This window comes from Pseudoliparis swirei, chromosome 3 (genome assembly GCF_029220125.1).
Source record: "Pseudoliparis swirei isolate HS2019 ecotype Mariana Trench chromosome 3, NWPU_hadal_v1, whole genome shotgun sequence".
NCBI lineage: Eukaryota > Metazoa > Chordata > Actinopteri > Perciformes > Liparidae > Pseudoliparis > Pseudoliparis swirei.
This window is the reverse complement of record NC_079390.1, coordinates 4,133,919-4,151,279: the sequence shown is the minus strand read 5'-3', so window position 1 is coordinate 4,151,279 and position 17,361 is coordinate 4,133,919. Positions and strand designations below refer to the sequence as shown.

The 17,361-nt window shown below is 43.0% G+C and overlaps 1 protein-coding gene across 3 annotated transcripts in view; it reads left to right on the top strand.

The window, feature by feature from the left end:
- Positions 1 to 17,361, top strand: part of cadm2a (cell adhesion molecule 2a) — a 277,677-nt gene that overhangs the window by 216,544 nt on the left and 43,772 nt on the right. For all 3 annotated transcript variants that reach the window (XM_056411898.1, XM_056411899.1, XM_056411897.1), the window contains 2 exons: positions 7,119 to 7,271; positions 12,371 to 12,508. In XM_056411898.1, coding sequence (XP_056267873.1) covers positions 7,119 to 7,271; positions 12,371 to 12,508 — 291 coding nt within the window. The remainder of the gene's footprint in view (positions 1 to 7,118; positions 7,272 to 12,370; positions 12,509 to 17,361) is intronic.

Here is a 17,361-nt window from a genome sequence, read left to right as displayed (position 1 = left end):
GAGAAACATATTTCCTCCATGAAACGTCCTTTTTCATATCGGCCCAGAAGATTGATACGGTGTTCTCCGTGAGAGAGAAGAAGAAAAAAACGTTGACTTTAAATCTCCCGAAGATCCCTAACAGGTCCCCTCTCCCCCCAAGACAAGCACCATAAAACATGAGAGGAGGAGGAGGAGGAGGAAGAGGAGGAAAAAGAGATGGAATATAGGCCTTGGTGGGATAAGGGGGAGGAATTAAGGAGGCGTTTTACAAGAGCAGCCATCACCTCCGAGAGAAACTTTTCTTTTGACCTTGAGCCGACTGCGCCATCTTTTGTCGCCCCTCTTTGCATATGTGTCCGTTTGTCAGAATAACATTCAGCTTTTGATTGAAAAGAAGAAGAAAAGGCAACTTTTGTTCTCCTTACTTTGCATTGTATTTAGAGGTTGCATTCAGGCACGATGATTAAAATCAGACGTCTACGTCGTGTGGAACAAAGAAACGTTGCAGAATAGTTTAAAACTCAAAGAACTGATACCACCACTGCTTTTAAATATGAAATGAAAGAAATGGAGGCAGGTTTCCCAAAAATGTCAATGTTTCTTAAATTAGCTCGGTTATGTCACTTGTCTTTTGACTTTTAAATTAAAAAAGCGCATGTTAGCTTTGTTTCTTCTGCTGTGCAACCGTATAAAAGCAGGTCGGGGTGAGAAAGAAACTGCGTTGTCAAATGAAGCGATACACCCGGTTATTACACCTTTATTATTAGAGCGGCGTATCATCTGTTAGCTAGAGAAGAAGAACAAATTACCTGAGGCAAATGGGAATAATTAGCTCACACTTAGCGGTACATATAGGCTTAGTGGTTTTCTCTTCTGGGGGTGGAAAGTTCTGGAGCACCAAGAATAAGAAGGGAAAAAAAACATATTTTAGATAATTGAATTCAGGATTATTATTGTGTGGCTTTGCAAACACTCTCCACTTTCTTTCAATCATATTTAAAAGTATTTTTCTTGAAGGATAGCTGATCAGTGTACGAGCTAGAGGGGGGGAGGGGGGGGGCACATCCGCGATGCAAAACACAAGAGGGTTCACGGGTTCTCCTCGCCGACCCGCTTCTCACAGGGACTTAATGAAGTCAGGCTGGGGGGGGGGGTCCCGCTGAACTTGGCAGGTAGAAAACTGATGAAAGGAGAAAAGAAAAAAAACCACATTTCTGTCACAGGAATCTCCAGATATCCACGAGCCAATTACTGTGTGGAGTGTGTCACATTTTACATTTTGTGCCTTTGGAAAAAGCCTCACAGGTAATGGAGGCTGAGGAACGGCACAGACACAGAATATACAGGACTGTCTCAGAAAATTAGATAGTTCTTTATTCATTCTGGATTCATTACAAATCAACTGAAAATTTGCAGCTTTTATTTTTTTAATATTGCTGATTATGAAACACAGCTTAAAAACTCAAATATCCTATTTCTAAATATTAGAATATCATGAAAAGTATACTAGTAGGGTATTAAACAAATCACTTGAATCGCCTAATTAACTCAAACACCTGGAAACACATTTTCAAATGTTTGATTTTGTTTTGCTGTTATAAATCTTTTTTAACTTGGTCTGAGGAAATATTCAAATTTTATGAGATAGGATTTTAGAGTTTTCTTAAGCTGTAAGCCATAATCAGCAATATTAAAAGAATAAAAGGCTTGCAATATTTCAGTTGATTTGTAATGAATCCAGAATGCATGACATTTTTGTTTTTTTAATTGCATTACAGAAAATAAAGAACTTTATCACAATATTCTAATTTTCTGAGACAGTCCTGTATATACATCAAGCTATTCGATAATCATTGCATTCTCTCTCTCTAATCTCTTTCTTGCACACACACACACACACACGTATACACAGACAAGCTCAAGTCTCCAGATGGGGTGTTGACAAGGAAAAGAGAACAGTCACATGAATGTATATTCTGAAATGTGCCCTTTTCTCATTAAGAAATGTGTGTCACTCGAATGAGCAAACACCTGCCGAGGCTCTCTACTGATACATGTACTGGATCTGGGGGGTCAGTGGAGAGGAAAGGGGGCACGAGGGAGACATTAATTTTTTTAAAGCGACAAAGTGAAATGTGCAAACCCGATAGGTCTCAAAGTGAGCGAGTTTAGAGTCGCAACTATTTGCTTACGCGTGCACTCAGCGTGCCGATATTAGAATCGCATTGCTTAATGTTGAAATGTAATTACCTGCCACACACACATACACGCCCTCCAACGCTTTGTTTACTCGCCCGCTGCTTTTAATGACGGAGAGGATAGCCATGGAAAAATAAAACGGCATGGTATGCAGCCAATTTGGGTGTACGCACACATGCTGTGTGCCGCCACCAGACCACAGACACTGGCGGCGTGCTGCGGTCTTCGTGAGGCTCTGGCAACAGAAAACATCAGCTATGTTGTGTGTTATAAATATACTAATAGTAAATATGTTTCCCCGTGTTGAGCTGGGACATGTTGTTGGATTCTAAAGGCACTTCAAGTGTCGTGGGACTCAAACCAAGTGGACGTCTTTGGGGCCCTAAAGCTGCGTTCACACTAAAGTCGTTGCGAATTCTTTCGCGAGAGTACATCCCATGCATATTTAATGTACGAAAACGCATTATTCGCCTAAAAATATTTAAACTTTGGTGAAAAAATGTGTCCGTCGACGTTTTTAGGACATCCTTAACAAGAATAAAGCAGAACTAGTGGTTAGTTCTGACATGGTGGATGACGGGCAAGCCACAGAGATAAGCCCCACCCCCTCTAAGGCGCGAATAAAGCGAATCACGCGAAAAGCGTTGAGAGTGTGAACGCTGCATAGTCCATCTTGCACCATAGAGTAATAGTGATTGCAAATTAATCCCAGGCAGTCCCTGAATGCACCACTGCCTCTGTTCTTGTGTTCTCGTGTGTTGTGACTGTGCTCGTGGTGCGTTCATGGGACGTCGGATAGCTACATGTAGCGGCCCAGTTCTGCGAAGTTGGAAACCAAAAAAATCCAAAGCAGGATGTTTTAAGATATATAATGTGGGAAGTAGGAATAACACCTCGCTGACTTGCTGAGCCCAAAAGATGAGAAGAGAGCGGTTTGGTGGAAATATTCCATTTTTAATTTAATCAACTTCTTCCTCATTAATGGTTCAAAGATTAAAGATTGAATGTAACACCGTAGTTTCAATAAGACTGTTTCAACATCTGAAGTAACATCTTCCCCCGGAAAATGAAAATAAATCACTTTTTTAATTTAAAAGGAACATGTTTGACCTTCTCTCTGTGCAGCTTCTCTGTCTCTCTCTCTCTCTCTCTCTCTCTCTCTCTCTATCTCACACTCTTCCTTTTCTTAAAGACACATCTTTCTTCTCATCCTTTACCGGGTGTTTTAAAGATGACTTTTCCCCTCTCTGTTCCGTGCCTTTTCTTAATATTCTTGTTTTTGGGGAGAGAGAGAGAGAGGGAGAGAGAGAGAGAAGAGAGAGAGAGCGCCTTGTGACTCCAACCGTTTACTCTCTTGTTATCTGATCGCTCACGGCTTCGTTCGGGGGAACCTCAACTCGGCCTCGGAGCCGAGGGGTCATCAGCCGTCGTAATAAGAAGAGCGATCTCTCTGCCTCCGCCGGGTTTACGGATACGAATCTGCATCGGCGTCGGCGAAACTCGGGAAATTGTGCCCGGTCTCGAGGTACCGGGAATTTGTTCTGTGAGAGATTAAGGAAATCAAATGTATGAAAGACAACTCACACACACACACACAAGCGGTACGCTCTGTGTACTTCAGCAGAAAGCAATAGACGGAGGTGTGTATTGACCATTTGTCTCCGAAAAAAATCTAATTTTCGATTCAGATAAAGGCTAAATGAGCAGAAAGAGACATGGCCGTACGTCGGGTTAGTGTATAATGCGAAATCCAAATCCGCCGCCCCCTTTGTGGTCGTGGACAATGACATCCTCCATGAAGACATCGGGGACTGACGGCAGTAATGGCGTCTAATGTGCGGCGGCTGCACAGACCAATAGCGCTCCGGTGGACCAAAATGACCAAATATTGGTTTTGATGTTTTAAATAAATGAAATGTATATTCAATTCCATTATCCATTCCGCTTATCCTCATTAGGGTGTAAATGTATATGTCCCATTTGAATAAAGTACAAATCGGCTATAAGACTATCATCACGCTAACCATTTAAAGACAAAGCAATTGATGCGAGAGTTTGTTTTATACATTTGATTTCAATTTAAATATCTCTTTATCTCAACATCGTTACGAGTTATATCACTATTTCACTTCTTTTTGGGGGGGTTGTTTCTGAAATCCATCCTTCCATTAGCCTGATCTCTGCCTGGAACCCCCTGAAGTTTGCAGGAACAACACTTGAAAGCATTACTAGATCAGAGAGAAAGTGAAAATGAATACAAAGGCAAAGAGAATCTATTCTTTGTCTAGAATCAGTGCAAAAAAATATGAGTTCATTCTTTGATGAGACACGGTTTATATGTTTGCGTGGATACATATTGAATAAAATAACTACCTTCTGAATACGGGGCTCACCATTAACTGGCAGAGCGTTAAACTACATCTCTTTCGTCGGCCGTGCACGGATGCCGATGTGTGTACGCGTACAAACACACAAAACGGGGAGCGTACCGTCGCCGGTTGACAAACCTAAAGATATGTCATGTGCTCGTATCGACGTGTCGTGCCTGCTCGGGCTCGGCACGCAGCCTGTCGAGATAACCGGTGTTGTAAAGGGGGAGGGACGGAACAAAAAGGCAATAATAAACGAGAGAGAACGGCTGTCGTCGAGACAAACTGATTGCGACTCGACTGCCATTTACTGTCGGTGTTTAGCGTGGAACCGGCGGAGCAAAGCTATCCGTCCCTTTGGCAGAGCGGACAACACCAGATAGGGAGATCGCTGGCATTCTGCTACATGTGTCAGCTCCATTATCATCGCAGCAGACGCAGCGATGCATTGGCTGCATTCATAGCGGTGAATACGTAGCGATGCATATGTAGCCACGCATATGTCGCCACGCATATGTAGCGATGCATATGTAGCGATGCATATGTAGCCACGCATATGTAGCCACGCATATGTAGCGATGCATACGTAGCGATGCATATGTAGCAGTGCATATGAAGCGATGCATACGCAGCGATGCATATGCAGCGAAAGCAGCGGACGTGCCACCAAAGAATACACCTCCTTCAGTCACCTCAAGGGTTATAAACACTTCCCAGTGACTGACACATTGCAGCCATCGTGGGCACAAACACATCGACTGGAGCAGCCATTGATTTAATCAACTAAACTTCTAACTGAGACCTGCGGCAATACATTTCATTTTTACCCTTTTAAAAGTTAATTGATTCGTTGACTTTGACGGGAGGTTTTTTATGGAATCTTTATAGATTTGCATTCGATCAAGTGTTTGATAAAGAGTAAACTAATTAAAGTTAGATTCTCGTTTTGGAGAGACTTTTTGTAAGAATGACTGAACTGCTTTATGGTTTTGAAACACAGTTTCAGTTCTTTAGATACCTCTTGTATCATTTCTCAACATTCAGCCAGCCACTCTTTAAAGTGTTCTACAAAGAGACTGTCTAATGGCCGTTACTCTTCAAATCTTTGTAGTAACAGAACAGGGTGCTTTAATTTTTATGTGATTTCGCCCAAAATTTACATAAGATTAGAATATTCTTTCATGTAGCCTCATACTGAAGAAAATATTTTGAAAAATTCTAAAAATGATCATCAATAATCGTTTGCGCTGAATCCAAACACTTGGGCGCACACTCACACACACACAATGGATTCTCTTGTATCACCCTCAACCATCCACATATTGGGTTTTTTAAGTAGAAATCAGCCTTTTGGGTGGTTTTGTTTCGTATGCCACGATACACCCCTTTGGATACGACGTGCATGAATTACGTCACGTTCAAGGTCGTACCAATTTCTCAAAACTTGCTCCCCTCTGTATCTCAGACATGAAGTACAAAGTCTACTTTGAAGACCATGTAGTGTCTTCCCAGAAGCCATCCAATTTCAGCAAAATCCATTTCAACTCTCACATCTTGCCAAATTCTCATTTGGCCTTTTTCCCAGCCTGTTATTGCAATATTGATTTCCATTTCTCTTAAGTCTTTTGGAAGATTACATTTTCATATAAGTAAAATATCTACAAAGATTTCCACCACCAAAAAAAGTGTATGACTATGTTTGAATATAGAGGTGTGTCGACCTGTACTTTCTCAGATTCAACAGGTAGTACAGGTCTGAGGTCACATTTCATTCAGATTGTTTAAATATTTAAATCTATTCATACATACATCACTTACACACCACAGCTTGGTTTGGCTACCTGAAGTACTATTGTGTATGTCAAAATATAAAATGTTGTGAGTGCTGTATTGGTTTGTGTAGATATAAATGTGTACGGATGGGTGTAGGTAAACTGTGTAGAGACTGTGTAGATGTATAAATGAAAGGAAACTGAGAGCCATACAAGGTGGAGGGGTGGGATGGGGAAAAGTTTGTGTAATGTTTTTGTTTTGTTTTGTCTTGTTTTTTTTGTTTTTTTTCTCTCCTTGTTTTCATCTTATGTTAAAAAAAAACATCATCCTTGTGTGGTGATTTCTACAAGGTTATACATTTGTATATTTTGTTTTTGTAAAATAATATTTTCAGCATAATAAAATGTAAATGCTATTTCACTACAAATATTCAGAAAATTTTTTTTTTGTTAATAAAAAAAAAATCTTTAAAAAATATATATATATAAAATGGGAATCAGCCATACATATGGAGGCACCAGCAATAACCATACTCTACCACCAGGTTAAACATTTCAAAATGATTGTGCAAAATGTCAAATCCGAGTGTGTAAATAATGCCAAAATCTAAATTGTCAGATGCATGCTTGTAGTATTACGTTTGGATATGATCAATGTGCGTGGTTAACACTATGCTCAATCGCAAAATAGCATACCTCTGAGTTCCACCCAGTTTCTATTTGTGAATGTTTACTAACTCTCTGTCTCTCTCTCTCTGTGTCTGTCTCTCTCTCTCTGTGCCTCTCTGTCCGTCAGCTTTAAGGGACAACCGGATTGAGCTGGTGCATGCGTCATGGTCAGAGTTGACCATTAGCATCAGTGACGTGACGCTGATCGATGAAGGCATGTACACCTGTTCTCTCTTCACCATGCCTGTCAGAACAGCCAAAGCCTACATGACGGTTCTCGGTAAGTACCAATGTCATATTAGGCATAGTATTTAAATCCTACTTCATGGAAATGGTAATTTGTGAATTTACTGTCTGTAAAAACATAGTGTGTTGGTGCGCACGCTTTTCTTCAACCGTAACCTTTTCCAGCCTGCTTTACCATATTTAAGAAAATCGTATATTTTCCAGAATGACCTTGAAGCACAGGTGTTGCTTCCAGCTGTGGATTATACATTTGAAGGGAAAGCAACATTTTTAGTTTAGTAAGAAGAAAAAGGGAAAAGACAAAGTTGAGTTGTGCACTTATTCCCATCGCTTGTGGCAGCAATGCCCTAAAGTCCAATAAAAGCACTATTGTGCATGTTGTCGAGTTAGAACATTTTATTGGGACATTCTAATGGTCTAATATGTACCCCGTGCTTTTCAATTATACTTTAGACCCAAATATAAAACGGACCCAGTAATGCAGGTTGTAGTGCATCGCTGTAGTTTGTGAAGACGTGTTAAAAGGTTTCAATGAAATTCGCTGGACAGTTAATGTCACGACTCAAAAACAGGACCCAAGAGCACGACTCCAAAGTTCAGGGCAATTAAAAAGGTTTATTTAAACATAGGAAGTCCCGAAATATTCCAAAAAAACGAAGTACAACTTAAAGTTGCTGCTGAGCAGGAAACTAAGATCGGGTTTAGAGAAAACAGAAAACCACAGCTATGCTGGGAAAAAGACTTGATCAAAGTATAAACAAAATCACAACTGTGCTGGAAACTGCAAACCAGGACAAAAGACGCCACTAACATGAACAACAATTACTTAGACTAGACGGGTCAGGACGAGACTGGAGACAAGACGATCTGACACAAGACACAGGTAGACACCGGCTTAAATACATGAGGAAATGGGGAACAGGTGGACACAATCAGGGGTGGAGCAGGCAATCACACTAACGAGGAAACACCGGGGCAGGAAATAAAGTTTCTGAAACGAGAGAGGACAGTTACTACAAAATAAAAGCAGACATGGAAAACAGGACTAAAACCTCAAACTTAACATAACCGACGAGACATGACAGTTAAGACATTGGCCAAGGGAAAAGTGAGTAGTTTTTAAACATAAAAGGCAACTCTGGCACAGGGTTATTTTAGTACCCACGTGACATTTTGTGCCATTTTAAAACATTATTCGAAAATTAACACCTCCAGACAATTGCGCAACCTTGTTAGAAGTTAAGCTTTGAATACTTCATTGGTAAATATTTCAATTTAAACAATCAATGGTTCTGTCTTTTGGTTTTTTTTCTCCCTTCAAGACAAATACAAATTCATGAATTGACAATGGTTACAAATAGTCTGACAAATCTGCAGACAAATAAAAACATACTGGTGGGCCCTCTGGTAATGTTTCTGTTGTGATCATCGCCCCTCAGAAACGTTGTCTCATTTCCTGCCACTGGGCTTATTATCTTGCCAATTAGTTTTCGCTAATGTTAATAGATGTCCTAGTGCACTCCAGGACCATTAGCAGGCTCTCTGTGTTAACAATCATTCAGAGAATTAGAGACATTAAGGCTACTGCTCAATAAGGATGTGGAGAAAATTATTTTTGCAATACTGAACAATAGTTAATGGTGCAAGCCAGGAAACAGGGAGATTTATTAAACATACAAAATGGTCTGCGAGTGGCCTGAATTATGTGGCACTGCTTCAGGATAGTGTGCTGGGAATGAAAACATTGAACATTATTTGGACAGAATATCAAACTGAAACAAGCCTCAAATTCAGATATTCTCAACATACATTTATGAATAAATATAAATGTGTTCATCTATTAGCACGGACGCACACAATGTTTAAAATAATATGAATAAGATTGAAAATAAATGACCGAGATTTTAAATATGAAATAATGGACTCTTGGGTATAAAAATAAAAATGGTAGAAAACAACTTATGAGGCAGTGCTTTGGTCTAACTGCACATTAACATTCTAACACACTTACAATGACGCGTTATGCAGGTATAATTTGAGTTTATAATGTTTGCCATTTTAATTAATCGTCTTTGCATTCCAGCATTTCATAATTTCACTAAACATGAAGAACAGCTGAGGCTAATAGCAATGACATTAGTTTTTCAGGTATTTGGTTATAAAAGAAATTACTGTAAATATTATGTAAAGAAATCTTATTATTATACTAAAAAACTTTGACCTGATGGTGAGGAAAGATGTAACGGTAATAGGTGCATAATATGAGATTGGGAGCATTTCTATTGCCTCTTGGCGATTCTCAACATGCTAACAGCGTTAGACGTGCTAACAGTGCTAACAGCGCTATAATTTAACTAAACATGAAGAACAGCTGAGGCTAATAGCAATGACATTAGTTTTCTTTAAATATTATGTAAAGAAATCTTATTATCATGGGTGCGTAATATGAGATCATTTCTATTGCCTCTTAGCGAATCGTAACATGCTAACAGCCCTAGACTTGCAAATATTTATGTGCTAACAGTGCTCTATATGGAAACAGCGCTAGACGTGCCAACAGCGTTAGACGTGCCAACAGCGCTAGACGTGCTAACAGCCTTAGACATGCTAACAGCCTTAGACATGCTAACAGGGTTAGACGTGCTAACAGCATCAGATGTGCTAACAGCGCTAGACATGCTAACAACGTTTGACGTGCTAACAGCCTTAGACATGCTAACAGCGTTAGACGTGCTAACAGCGTCAGATGTGCTAACAGCGCTAGACATGCTAACAACGTTTGATGTGCTAACAGCCTTAAACATGCTAACAGCGTTAGACGTGCTAACAGCATTAGACATTTTAACAGCACTAGACGTGCTATCAGCGCTAGACGTGCTATCAGCGCTAGACGTGCTAACAGCCTTAGACATGCTAACAGGGTTAGACGTGCTAACAGCCTTAGACATGCTAAGAGGGTTAGACGTGCTAACAGGGTTAGACGTGCTAACAGCCTTAGACATGCTAACAGGGTTAGACGTGCTAACAGCGTTAGACAACAGTAAAATTGCGTCTAGAGCTAACAGCTGAGGGGCAACCATCCTCTCGGGCTTCATCAGTTGTAATCGACATATGAGAGCAGTGCAGAGCGGCGGCCATGAGCTAATCAGTGGGGTACACTCACATGCACTAAAAGCATGCACAGACACATGTAAACAAAGCTAGGAGTATCTCTGATTACCACACACACACACAGAGGGAGAGGAAAACATCCATCTCTGTCCAGGTCGACTTTACTCCTCGATGTCGTTATGCTTTATTAATGTTCAGAATGTCATATAGTGCTCCTTTGAGGGGTCACCAAAATGATTACATTTCCTCCTGTGGGGCACATAAATATGTGCTGTGAGAGAGACATTTCACATCTTATGGTGGCGCTAGTAAAAGTCAGGGAATCGCCAAAGTCATTAGAATTCATCCATTGGGGAGTCGTGAATTTCTCTCCAAAATGTCACGGCAATCCATCCAATTGGTATTTCTGGACCAAAGTGGTGGATCGCCATGCAGTTGGCCTTCAGTTATGTTTCTTGGTCTGACTTTTTTCTTTTCTTAAAGAATTGAACCTCTCTGCACTTTGTAATAAATGCGCAAATGAGCAGAGAAACAAACACACAACCCTTCACATTTAGACACGCATACAAACACAAAGAAGGGTTAGCAGCCTCGCGCCACCAGGGGAACGTGACTGTATCACATCAAGATTGTTTTTCATATTTTCTCGTTCGGTCTTCTAGAAAAACCCAGTCAAGCCACACGTTATCATTCACATACTTACAGATGCAGTACTTAGTTCGATATAGTTATTACCTTCGCATTGAAAATGCGGAAGGTTATGTTTTGATCGCCGTGTATTTGTGTGCGTGCGTGTTATTCGCATAAGTCAAAAAGTATTAAACCGAATCGCATGAAATCTGGTGGGATGATTGGTTATTATCCGGGGACCATTTGATTCGATTTTGGGATCGATCGGGTCAAAGATCAAGGTCAAGGTCATGAAAAGGTCAAAATCTTTATTTCTATCAATTTTTATCCAATTGGCATGCAACTAATGCCAAAATGTTCATAATTCAATGCCCAATCTTGTGATATGCGAAGGTATGCGCTCTACCGAGTGCCCGTTCTAGTTATATATGTACTTATTGTAAGTCGCTTTGGATAAAAGCGTCTGCTAAATGACATGCAATGTAATATAGAGACACTTCACACACTTGAAACCTCTGCACTCAACAAACGTGCATCGAAAAACGTCAATGATTTAGTTAGTCGAGGAGGGAAAAGACGTCACTGTATTCTGTATTTACCAAGTGGCCGCCATTGTTAGGATTGTGGTGGCAGTCAGTTCCTTCAAAGGGATGGACAGAGAACAGGAGTCTGGTAATAAACCTGACTGGAGGTGGCGAGACGGACAAGGACAAAGTCGGTCAATAGCATTGACTGACAGACCTTTCAGACTCTCAGCCTGAGGCAGACTTATTGCTCATTAACATGAGAAGGGCAGCCTCTACACACTTAAAACACTCATTATAGGAAAGGCCAGTAATTAACATTTTCTTTACAACCTCGTGGCCTCCATTGTGACACCAAGCCTTCGCTTACTCACATTCACACACACAAAAACACATTTGTAAATGTACAACTTGTGCTATTGAGCTGGATGTTTAACTATTTAATAGGTTCAATTTCTATCGTAGAAGATAGCAATGAAACAGATATTTCACAACCTCGCATCTACATCTACACCACTTGAAATTGGAATTGAGTTGTGCTCAACATTTTGTACATTTTAAAGTTGAATGCAATCCGGTACACTGAGCAAGAAATAAATATGACATGAACTTCACGCTTTTGTACATAATATCCAGATTGAATCTTAAATGCAGTTGTTGAAGCAGGTGTAGGCCTCCTCTGTACCTGAAGGAATCCTACCCGAAGCGTGATGGGGCAAGGCCCTGATCAGGGATGCTGCGGTGTAGTCCACTCTCTAAAAGGAGGATCATTTCCAATAAGGCGGAACGAATAATATTGTTGCGTAATGACACGCCGCTGAGTGTGAATCAGTTCGGTCGCTGTAATTTCACCCGTTCCCTCCTTCAGGCGTGCCAGAGAAGCCCGAGATCGATGGGCTGACGAAGCCGGCGCTGGAGGGCGACCACATCACTCTCACCTGCATGACTCAGGGCAGCAAGCCCGCCGCCGACCTGCGCTGGTTCAGGAACGAAAAGGAGGTCAAAGGTATGTCACATCTGTGTTTACACCTCCTTGCTCTGGGTGTGCGACGTGTAATCTCTTTAGGGCGGCCCCCTCCGAGTCGATTCTTTGAGTTGATAGGTCGATTCTTCTCGATTTCTTTCCAAGAAACTAAAGAAAGAAACGCAATTAAATCGTCGGATAATTGTGTCGTCAAATTCGTACGACTGAGTGTCTTCGGTTGAGGACAGCCCTAATTGTTTTTACCGTAGTTATTCTAAAACAGGACTTTTGAGAAATGTCCTGTCTGAATATTTTTATACGTGTTTTTACCTGTTGCGGCTGGACTGACTGATGAGTCAGCAACTTAATTCCGTTGTGTGTTTTTACAATGACAATAAACATCCTCACCGTACCTCCTTTTATATTTAGAAATAAAATGTTCCTTAATAATTGAACGACACATTATACATTTGCAAGTGTGAAAAATTATATCGATGAAGCCGTTTAGCGTATTAAAACAATTTAAAAAGTCAATAATTATGGGATGTTACTGATGTTGCTAAAGTGAAAGTAATTTACGGAAGAATTGATATTTCCAGTACAATGCTATAGATTCCCCCTTTTTTTTGGCCCACAATCTCCACTGTGTTGCCAGAGACTAAAAACTATTGATTATCACATCTCGGCATCGCTCTGACCGACAAGAGAGCAAATGTACCAGAAAATATGAATTTGCGTTTTGAGAAATCCACGGAAAGTCTTCTTCGTAAAACGGGTACTATGAAGGTGTCAGGATGGTATCATTGTTCCGAACAAGTTGTTTCCAATAGAGCGGATTGGGCGAGTGTCCTTCGGCCTGAGAGCGATGCATGAACCTCCCTTGTTATCAGAGGGCACTTCAGAATCACCCCGACTGGAACACACACCTCATTTCTACGCCGGCTCTGTTCTACTCGATAAACCGTCGGCGTTGTAATCGTTTTTTTTAACGGCACAGAGCGAGAGAAGAAAAATATTGTAGAAATGAGAGATATAAGGACATGGAATGACAAGATGATCTCTTTGGAGGAACAGAGAAACAGATGTGGTTCTGTATCAATTAAAATGTAAAACCCGAGGGGGGGTTGTCACACATCATCAGCGTAGTAGCAGAATTCTTCTAAATAATTTTTTTTACCAAAGTCTTTATGCCGTTTCACAAAGTAGATTGAAGTCGGAGATGATAAAATGCAAATCAGCATCTTTTTTTCTCATTTACATGCCTGCGCGTGTAAACAAAGAGATATGGAAACCGCCATAAACAATACCGGTTTGAAAAAAGACACCGTCAAAGTCTTTGAGAGACCCAATCATAGATCACTGAAACTCAGTCGTGGGAATAACAAGGAGCCAGGTGCTCCACATTCTAAATGCCCAATTAGTTGTAGAAAAATGTAAAGCAAAAATTGCATTTAATTATTCAAAAAAAAGTATTACTATTGTCACGTCACGGGCTGTCCCTAGTGCCGTCTGCAGCTGGGTGAGTGGTGAGGCAGGCTGGGAGCTGTAGTTTTCAACTGAGCGGCCATTTTGTCCGGTGGCCGCTGTAATAGAGTGGGAACATAGCGTCCCTCCGCTACCTGGCCCCTTGTGATGCCACATATCCCTGTCCCCGGGCCTGACGTCCTCGGCAGGGTGAAAGACCAGAAGGCATCACGGCGGGACAGGGCATCCGCGTTTCCATGGCGCCGTCCTGGCCTGTGAACAACAGAGAAGTTAAAAGGCTGGAGGCTTAAGAACCACCTAGTTACCCTGCTGTTTGTATCTTTGTTTTTTGCCATCCATTGCAACGGTGAATGATCCGTCACCAGAGTGAATCTCCTTCCAAGCAGGTAGTACTTGAGGGTTTCCAGAGCCCATTTTAAGGCGAGGCACTCTTTTTCCACGGTGGCATAGTTCTTCTCTCTGGGAAGCAACTTACGACTCAAATAAAGAATGGGGTGTTCCTCACCTTCCTTGATCTGGGCTAGCACAGCCCCCAGACCCACCTCCGAGGCATCTGCCTGGACCACAAACTCCTTGCTGAAGTCAGGGGCAGTAAGGACCGGTTTTGAACACAAGGCCCTCTTCAGGTTGTCAAACGCTTCTTCTGCATCCGGGGACCATGTCACCATCCGGGAGTGTTTCTTGGTCGTCAGTTCTGTAAGAGGGGCCGCTATCGTAGAAAAGTCAGGGATGAGCCGCCGGTAATAGTTAGCAAGTCCCAAAAAGGATCTCACCTGCTTCTTGGTCAATGGTTTTGGCCAGTCTTGTATGGCACAGAGTTTTGCCTCCTGGGGTTTGACAAGGCCCGCCCGATAGTGTATCCCAAGTAGTTTGTCTCCCCGAAGGCCAGCTTACATTTCTTGGGGTTCGCCGTCAAGCCTGCCTGTCGGAGGGACTCCAGCACCTTCTGCACCCTCGGTAGGTGACTTTCCCAGTCTGGGCTCTGAATCACAACGTCATCCAAATAGGCAGAAGCATACTCTTGATGGGGTTTGAGTACCTGATTCATCAAGCGCTGGAACGTGGCCGGCGCTCCAAACAGTCCAAAGGGCATCATCCGGTACTGCCAAAGGCCTCCCGGGGTGGCAAAGGCCGTCTTCTCTTTTGATTCTGCCGATAAGGGAACCTGCCAATAAGCCTTTGTGAGATCCAGTGTAGTCAGGAATCGTGCATAGCCCAGGCTTTCAATCAGCTCGTCAACCCGAGGCATGGGATAGGCATCAAATTCAGACACGTCGTTCACTTTTCGGAAATCATTACAAAAACGCACAGAGTTGTCCGGCTTGTTGGCCAGAACAATGGGGCTTGACCAGGCACTCTTGGATTCCTCAATCACATTCAACTTTAACATCTTCCTTACCTCCTCGTCAATAAGCTTTTTACGGGCCTCGGGCACCCGATACGGCTTTTGGTTGACCGTTTTTCCTGGCGGGGTGCGTATTTCATGTTCAACCAGGTGGGTGCAGCCTGGGAGGGATGAAAATACATCCTGGTTACCGTCCACAAGCTCCTTTGCCTGCTGCAGCTGGTGAGGGGACAGGTCCGGGCCAAACTGCACTTGGTCCCGGGCAGGTTCTTCTGGCACTCTGGGTGGAAGACAATTGAACAGCGCCTCCCGAACATGCCATTTCTTTAAGAGGTTAACATGGTATATTTGCTCCACTTTCCTCTTCCCTGGTTGCCGCACTTTATAATTGACTTCCCCAACCTTTTCAATTACCTCATATGGCCCCTGCCAAGTAGCCAAGAACTTGCATTCCACAGTGGGCACCAGAACTAGGACTCTGTCTCCTGGGCTGAATTCTCTTAGTTGCGCTGCTCGGTTGTACGTTGCCCTCTGCTCCCTCTGGGCCTTCTCCATGTGCTCCTTCACAATGGGAAAAACAGCTGCCATCCTGTCTTTCATCATCCCCACGTGCTCAATCATAGTACGATGGGGACAGGGCTGCTCCTCCCAAGTCTCTTTGGCTATGTCTAGCAGGCCCCTGGGTTTGTGAGAATACAACAGGTCAAAGGGTGAGAAACCGGTGGAAGCCTGAGGAACTTCCCTTATCGCGAACAGAAGGTAGGGTAGCAGCTGGTCCCAGTTTCTTCCGTCTTTGTCGATGGCCTTCCTCAGCATGGCTTTGAGGGTTTTGTTAAAACGCTCCACTAGCCCATCTGTCTGGGGGTGGTAGATTGAGGTTCTCACCTGCTTCACATGCAAAAGCGCACACAGTTCCCTGGTGACTCTGGACATAAAGGGGGTTCCTTGGTCAGTAAGAATTTCCTTGGGTATCCCTACCCGGCTGCTGAAGAGGAAGAGTTCTTTTGCTATTTGCTTAGCATTTGCCTTTCTCAGGGGGATGGCTTCTGGGTACCGGGTGGCGTAGTCTACTATGACCAAGATGTACTGGTGTCCACGGGCACTCTTGGGCAGCGGCCCCACAATATCCATGCCTACCCTTTCAAAGGGAGTTTCTATGATTGGCAATGGGATTTCTATAAGTGGGTTTTGGTGCAGTGATCTGACACTCTGGGCAGCTGCGGCAGTAGTACTCTACCTCTTTGTGGACTCCTGGCCAAAAGAACCTCTGCAACACCCTCTCTTTGGTCTTTTCTACCCCCAAGTGGGCTCCTAACAAGTGGGTGTGGGCTAACTGCAGAACGGTAAGGTTTGGGCACAATTAGTTGTTCCACAATTTGCTCCTTACTTTTGGTAACCTGATATAAGAGGCCATTTTTCACAGAAAAATGAGGGTAGGAAGGAGCCTCCCGGGTTCCCACCAATGTTCCCTCTAGCACCTGGACATTCGCTAGGGCATTTCCCAGGGTGGGGTCCTGCAACTGCGCTGTTCCATATTGACCTTTAAGGGGCGACCTTTCAGGGGGCCCCTCAACATCCTCTTCACTTGGCCCCGGTAGTGGCTCGAAACCGTCCGATTCTGAGCCACTAGATGCCTCGGCCAAGGCTTGTACTGAAACTGGTGGGAAAGAACAGGGTGTGGCAACATTAACCCAGGTGTCATATGTTTCACAATAGTTTGCCTTACGTTTCCGGGGCTCACGACCGAGTATCTTCAGGGCTTCCCTCCACAGCAGCGGGAAGGCCGGGCAGTCACGCCCAATCAGGACCGGGACAGGAAGATTCCTGATTACTCCCACCTTGACTTGAAACGTGCCCTTAGTTGTAGTTAGTTTCAACATGGTGGTGGGGTACTCGTGGGTGTCTCCGTGGACACACACCACCTGGACGGGGTCGCCTTGAGCAGGGGAAGATGCTTCCAGGATGGCCTCCTGTATCAGGGTCCTGGAACTTCCTGAATCGAGCAAGGCTTCTACATCCCGTTGATTCACAGTTACGGGGCAAGTGGGTCGCCGGTCTCCACTTT